Below are 7,498 nucleotides of genomic sequence, written 5' to 3'. Positions count from 1 at the left end.
CAGAGACAAACTTAGAGCACGCGGCAAACAGGAAGCCAAACACACAATATTGCACGGCAAGGCAGGCTTGGAGAATACGGTGTTAAATAGTGGTTCCTGTTGAGGCTAGGGTGGAGCCACACAGAGGGAAGATTACTTAAGCATGCAGGTGTGAGAGTACAAGCCTCAAGGCTGATACACAAACCAGGTAAGAGACAGACAGGTCATGAATGTATTACTGCAAGGTCATGACAGTACCCCCCCTCTTACGAGGCCTCCCCCTCCCACGCTTTGGACCAGGCTTGGAGGGGAACTTCCTCAGAAGACGAGGTGCGAAGACTTCAGATGCAGAAATCCAAGATCTCTCCTCAGGACCGTAACCTTTCCAATCCAAGAGATATTGAAGGACACCTTTATAGAAGCGAGAATCCAAAATTTGACTAACCTCGTACTCCTGATCATCTTCAGAGACTGGAGCCAAGGTAGGGAGAGGTCGAGAGAACTTATTGAAAACTAAAGGTTTCAGAAGGGATACATGAAAGGAGTTTGAGATCCTGAGGCTTTTAGGGATCTGGAGTTTAAAACAAACAGGATTCAGCTTAGAAATTATATTGTAAGGACCAATGAATCTCGGGGCAAACTTGAGAGAAGGAACCCGGAGTCTGATGTTCCTGGTAGAAAGCCAGACTTTGTCTCCTGGCTGCAGAGAAGGCGGCTTACGCCTGCGACGGTCAGCAAAACTTTTGAACTTGTTGGCAGCTTTCTGGAGGGAATCATGAACATCAGCCCACAAGGAATTGAATGATTCCTGAACAGTAGCCAAACCTGGGATGTCAGAAGAACAGGTCATAGGAAGAGGGAGCTGAGGATGTCTTCCATAAACAGTGACAAAGGGTGTCTTCTGAGAACTGACGTTGACATGATTGTTGTGGGAGAACTCTGCCCACGGGAGTAATGAGACCCAATCATCGTGATGAGCCGAGACCAAGGTACGGAGAAAGACCTCCAACTCCTGATTAACCCTTTCAGTCTGGCCATTGGATTGGGGATGGTAAGAAGAGGTAAAATCCAAGGTAATGTTGAGGGATTTGCAAAAGGCTCTCCAAAAGCGAGAAGTAAACTGAACACCCCTGTCTGAAATTACATGGGAAGGGACACCATGAAGATGGAAAATCTCTTGTACGAAAATGGGAACCAAGGCAGGAGCAGAAGGGAGACCAGGAAGAGGAACAAAATGGGCCATCTTGGAGAATCAATCAATTACCACCCAAATGACCGTATTCTTCTCAGAAGGTGAAAGATCGGTGATGAAGTCCATGGCTATGTGAGACCAGGGCTCCTTGGGAATGGGCAAGGGCATGAGAAGACCAGCAGGAGCCTGCGTGGAGGACTTAGACTGGGCACAGACATGACAAGCCTTAACATAGTCTTTGACATCCGAACGGAGAGTAGGCACCAGTAGTGGCGACTGATGAGGAGGAAGGATCGAAGAAACCCAGCATGACCTGCCACCTTGGAGTCATGTCCCCAATGAAGGATCTTAGCTCTTAGCTCAGTGAGGACAAAGGTCCTGCCAGGAGGAATTTTTGACTTCAGGGTGGTTGAATGGGCAAGGATGCATAAGGTAGGGATAATCGACTCAGGTTCAATGGTAGGCTCCTCATCCTGAATGTCAAAAGATCTAGAGAGTGCATCAGCCTGACTGTTGCAGGAACCAAGTTTGAATGTAATGGTGAAGTTAAAACGGGAAAAGAAGAGACTCCACCTGGCTTGTCTGGGATTCAATCGTTTGGCATTCTGTAAGTACTGCAGATTTTTATGGTCAGTGAAAATTGTTATGGAATGTGGGGAACCCTCCAAGAGATGACGCCACTCCTCCAATTTAATCGCAAGAAGTTCCCGATCACCAATAGCATAATTCTTCTCCGCCTGAGAAAATTTTCTGGAGAAAAACGCACATGGTAGACGTTTTTTCCCAAGGGATTGAAGAAGCACAGCTCCCACCCCAGTTGAGGAAGCGTCCACTTCAATAAAAAATGGATCCCTCGGGTCAGGTCGCCTCAACAAAGGTCCAGAAATGAAGGCCTGTTTCAAATCATGAAAGGCAGAGACAGCTTCGGGGGACCACTCCTTGGCATTAGCACCCTTCTTGGTCAAGGCGATAATTGGCGCAGTAATAGAGGGGTAATTCCTAATGAACTGCCTGTAATAATTAGTGAACCCAAGAAAGCGCTGCGTGGCCTTGAGGCCGGCAGGAAGAGGCCAGTTGGTAATGGCCGAGACCTTCCCAGGATCCATACGAAGACCGAAGTTAGAGACGAAGCATCCCAGAAACAGGACTTCAGGACATTCAAAAGAACATTTCTCCAGCTTGGCGTACAGATTATTTTCTCGAAGGCGCTGAAGTACAATCCGGACATGGTCTCTGTGAACCGACAGACTATCCGAAAAGATGAGAATGTCATCCAGGTAGATGACAACAAATTGGTAAAGCAGATCCCTGAAGATTTTGTTAATAAAGTTTTGGAACACCGCTGGGGCGTTACACAAACCAAAGGGCATGACCAAGTACTCGTAATGCCCATCTCTAGTGTTAAACGCAGTTTTCCATTCATCCCCTTCCCGTATTCGGATCAAATTGTATGCACCCCTGAGATCCAACTTGGTAAAAATGGAGGCACCTTTCAACCTGTCAAATAGTTCCGATATTAGGGGTAGAGGGTATAGATTTTTGATCGTTACTGCGTTTAGGCCTCGGTAGTCAATGCAGGGTCTTAGGGTACCATCCTTTTTTTTTTTTTTTTTTTTTTTTTACAGGCAAACAAAATTTATTGTGTTTAAAAAATAAAATAAAACAAAACCAATACAAGACCAACCCGAACCCCAAAAACACAATAGAGAGTGTGCGCAGCCAGAAACGTGACATGGAAGGGAGAGAAGCCTTTTGGGAGGGTGGGGTCACGGTGAATGAGGGGGAGGGGAACTAGAGGAGAAGCATGGGGGGGGTGGATAGGAAGGGGGGAAGGGGAGGATGTTTGAACCCCTTGGCTGGTCGGAAGGAACCCCAAACATTGCTAAGCAGAAAGTGTGGTCTCATCCGACAGGGCGGGGATACATGGAAGATGGGAGGGGCTAGCACAGAGCTCCCATAATTCACTGCACGGCCTGTTCATTAGCGCTGCCACTCGTCTCCTGTGGTTTCATGACATCGGGAAGCTCGGGCGGGCTGGAGAAGGGCTCTATTCGAAGAGGCTCGAAGGAGTCACCCGAGCAGCGGAAAGCTAATCCGACTGTGGCTGGAGCCTGGGGCCGCGCGGTCTGACTGGTGAAGCCACAGTCGCCCAGGCTTTTATTATCATCTAGGAGCTGGTCATCCTTGTACAATCTCTGGTCTTCAGGAGCTCTCTTTAAGATTCCTTCCACAATCCTCTTCAGCTCATACACTGTGGTGTTCTCCTTGGCGTCGGTGAAGATTGTGGTCTTGCCATGACGGATCATCAAAAAAACATCCATCCCGGCGGCGGTACAGCGGCCTCACCACCCGACACCCTCCTGTGCTGAGTCCGTACTGCGACCTCCCTCCCGGCATGCACCGCGTACACAGCCCCGCAGGGTACCATCCTTTTTGGCAACAAAAAAGAACCCTGCTCCTGCAGGCGATGAGGATTTCCGGATGAATCCTTTTTCTAGATTTTCTGCAACATACTCAGACATGGCCTGGGTCTCTGGGATGGACAGAGGGTAGGTACGACCCCTGGGTAGAGCTGCTCCGGGAACAAGGTCAATGGCACAGTCAAAGGACCTGTGAGGAGGAAGCACCTCAGCTGACTTTTTACAGAACACATCCCCGAAATCGCTATATGCAGCGGGAAGGGCAGAGGATACTGAGTTGGTAGCCACGGGAAGTCTCCCCTTAGGGGCAACCTTGAGTAGGCAGGAAGAGAAACAGGAGGGACCCCAAGCCAGGATCTGCCCAGAAGTCCAGTCAATGTGTGGAGAGTGGAGCTGCAACCAAGGAAGCCCCAATACGATAGGGGTTGAGACCTTAGGAAGGATAAGAAAGGATATCCACTCCTGGTGGAGTATCCCTACCGACATCTTAACAGGAGGGGTCTGGAAGCGGATAGGCCCCCCTGGAAGGACAGTGCCATCAATCGCCGAGACCACCAATGGAGTGGTGAGGGGTAAAAGGGTAAGGTTCATGGAAGATGCAGTTCTCCAGTCCATAAAGTTGCCAGCGGCTCCCGAATCCAGATAAGCCAAGGCCGAGTGGGAGGAAATGCCAACATGAAGAAACACCAAAAGAAGGAGACGAGAAGATGACTTTTCTGGGACCAATACTCCACCTTCCAGATGTATTACCCAAGCTTTTCCTGGACGAAATGAGCATGTGTCACGAAAATGACCTTTGCCCCCACAGCAGAGACACAGGCCCAGAGTTCTGCGCCTAGCACGTTCCTCGGGGTATGGCCTGGTCTGGCCCAGCTGCATGGGTTCCTTAGTTGGCAGGAGATGCTCCACAGGATGAAAAGAGGGGAGCTCGGGCTGACTAAGGACCAAGGAGTGCTGGCGTCGCTTTTCTAGGGTCCTTTCCTGAAAATGAATATCTATCTGGTTACACAGGGAGATAACTTCCTCCAGATCAGTGGGGATGGTTCTTCCTGCTAATTCGTCCTTCACTCTATCAGAAAGGCCATGCAGAAAAGTTGTGACTAAGGCCTCATTGTTCCAGCTCAGCTCAGCCATCAGTATGCGGAAACGAAGAGCATACTGTCCCATAGAAGCAGACTCTTGGCGGAGACGTAAGAGGGTGCTGGCCGCTGAAGAGACACGACCTGGTTCCTCAAAGATATTCCGGAAGAGTTTAAGAAAATTAGAGAGGCTGGAAACCACTGGGTCTTTCCTCTCCCACATAGGGGCAGCCCAAGCTAAATCCTCGCTGGACAGGAGAGAAATAATATAGGCTACCTTTGCCCGATCAGACTTGAAGTTTTGGGGTTGGAGTTCGAAATGAATAGTACACTGGCTAAGGAACCCTCTGCAAGCCTTGGAATCCCCAAAGTAACGGGACGCAGCTGGTAAGTGCAAAGGGTTAGCGGCTGTGACTGTAAGCGGAGCTGATACGGCAGCCGATTGCGGTTGTGGAACCGGGGAGCCTAAGGAGGCTTGAAGTTGTTCAAAGCAGGAAGCCAAATCCTGAAGGAATCGCATCACCCGGGTCTGATTAGATTCCTGGGTCTCGAGTCTGTGGAATATGCCCTGCAGCTGATCATCGGCAGGTAGCGGCACATCAGACGGGTCCATGGCCGTGCAAACTGTCAGGTCACCTGTATCCAGGTGACAGATGCACCCCGTTGGGGTCAGGAGTGCACCGCTATGATAGTGGACCCTAAGGCTGACTGCTGCAGATGGAACTCGGGGTGGTTCAGGAAGGCAGGTCCCCTGGAGCACCAACATGGATCCCACAGTGAGTTAGAGCATAGATTCCCCAGGGAGCGGAGTCTAAGAGCCAGTTGGTGTTCACCAGAGCCTCTAGTGGTGAGGATGGACTGGGCTGCAACTGGCTCCAGGTCGCAGCCCCCAGGGTCTCCCAGCTCACGCTCACGCTCACGGTAGGCTACAGGAGGATGGAGAGGAAACAGCAGCCCAGGACAGCAAGGAATAGTAAGGAGGTAGCCAAATGTCGGGGCGACTAGCAGACAAGGATAACAGAGAACACGCTAAAAGTCAGGTTCACAGGCAAACAGGGATAGTCGAGAATGCACCAAAGTTCAGGGTCACAAGCAGACAGGAATAGTCGGGAACGCGCCAAGATCAGTAACAGAGACAGAGACAAACTTACAGCACACGGCAAACAGGAAGCCAAACACACAATATTGCACAGCAAGGCAGGCTTGGAGAATACGGTGTTAAATAGTGGTTCCTGTTGAGGCTAGGGTGGAGCCACACAGAGGGAAGATAACTTAAGCATGCAGGTGTGAGAGTACAAGCCTCAAGGCTGATACACAGACCAGGTAAGAGACAGACAGGTCATGAATGTATTACTGCAAGGTCATGACAGTGCACCTGTAAATAATTTAAATAAATTCAACACCTATATAGGTATATAAAAATATATAAGAAAAGTCAATATCAAAAAATATTATTTGACCAATACCTACAAGACTACGAATATAGTAACCACTACCTCCACAACGCCCACATACAGTACGCTACGAAACAATTCTTTATACAATCCACAAGTCTCGGATAACCAACATATAGAAGTGTTTAAAAGATTAGTACTACAGGATTTGGAATCTTTGAAAGTTAAAAAAGCATCTGATCCCATACACATCAGGAAGGGTATCAAATCCCTAAAAGAAAGACATTGTGGTACGTCCAGCAGACAAAGGGGAGCAGTGGTAATACAATCTAAGGAACAATACCAAAATGAACTTAAAAGACAATTATAAGATGAAACAACATATATCAAATTATTGGGCAATCCTACAAATAAATTCAAGAAAGAGGTAGAACTCCTCACCAATTTGGGAATCAAAAAGGGCATATTGAATACAAAAGAAGCAAAATATCTTCTACCTGAGTCATGCAGAATCCCAGTCATTTATACTGTCCCCAAGATCCATAAAACTAAAGATAACCCACCAGGTAGGCCAATCGTAAATGGGATTGAATCCCTTACATCGAGGTTAGGACAGTATATAGACTATTTCATACAACCAGCGATTCAACATACACCAGCCTACCTCAAGGACACTAAACATGTACTACAACTCTTAGATACAACACCAGTCCTAGAAGGAAGAATGATTTTAGCCACGGCAGATGTTAGTTCACTATATGTGATCGTCCAACATCACGATGCCTGTTCAGCAACCAAATGGCTTCTCAGAAATTATAGCAACTTGATTTGCATACAAAGGAAATACTTGATCAAATGCCTAGATGTTTGCTTAAAGTGCAATTACTACTGGCATGGTCAGACATATTACAAACAAGCCATTGGTATTGCGATGGGAGCTAAATTTGCACCTAGTGTAGCAAATGCCTTTATGGCACAGTGGGAAGATCAAGCAATATATAAAGACACACCAGCAGAACTCACTCTATACAAAAGGTATATAGAAAACGTAATTATAGTTTGGAATGGAAATAGAGACACATTAGAACAATTCTTGAACAAATGAAATGATAATGAAAAGAACATACATCTGTCATGGAATATAGATGTAAAGTCGGTTAAATTTCTCGATTTGAATATCAACTTGGAAGGAGATAAATTAGAGACCAAAACCTTCTTCAAAAATGTGGACACCAACAGCTATCTATCAATGGATAGCTGCCACTTCAAACCATGGCTATAATAATATTCCGAAAGGACAGCTAATTAGGATTAAAAGAAACTGTACAAAAGATGAAGACTATAGAAAACAAGCTGCACGTATTGGAGCAAGGTTTAAAATGAAAGGATATGATGACTCATGGATAGAGAAACAAATCAAATTTGTCAATCAAA

The 7,498-nt window shown here is 47.1% G+C and overlaps 1 protein-coding gene across 1 annotated transcript; it reads right to left on the bottom strand.

The window, feature by feature from the left end:
* Window positions 1–2,815: 2,815 nt before the first annotated feature.
* On the bottom strand, window positions 2,816–3,585 carry ELOB (elongin B). The gene has a single exon (XM_073597895.1). It carries the CDS (start codon window positions 3,490–3,492, stop codon window positions 3,133–3,135), a length of 360 nt encoding a protein of 119 aa, XP_073453996.1. The 5' UTR covers window positions 3,493–3,585; the 3' UTR covers window positions 2,816–3,132.
* Window positions 3,586–7,498: the final 3,913 nt, after the last annotated feature.

The sequence above is a fragment of the Aquarana catesbeiana genome, linkage group LG09, assembly GCF_042186555.1.
Source record: "Aquarana catesbeiana isolate 2022-GZ linkage group LG09, ASM4218655v1, whole genome shotgun sequence".
NCBI classification, from domain to species: Eukaryota; Metazoa; Chordata; class Amphibia; order Anura; family Ranidae; genus Aquarana; species Aquarana catesbeiana.
The sequence above is the reverse complement of the archived record's forward strand: the minus strand, read 5'-3'. Positions and strand labels throughout refer to the sequence as shown.

Bases quoted from the DNA above. Each gene is read 5' to 3' on its own strand.
- ELOB (XM_073597895.1), bottom strand. From the start codon at position 3,492: ATGGATGTTTTTTTGATGATCCGTCATGGCAAGACCACAATCTTCACC.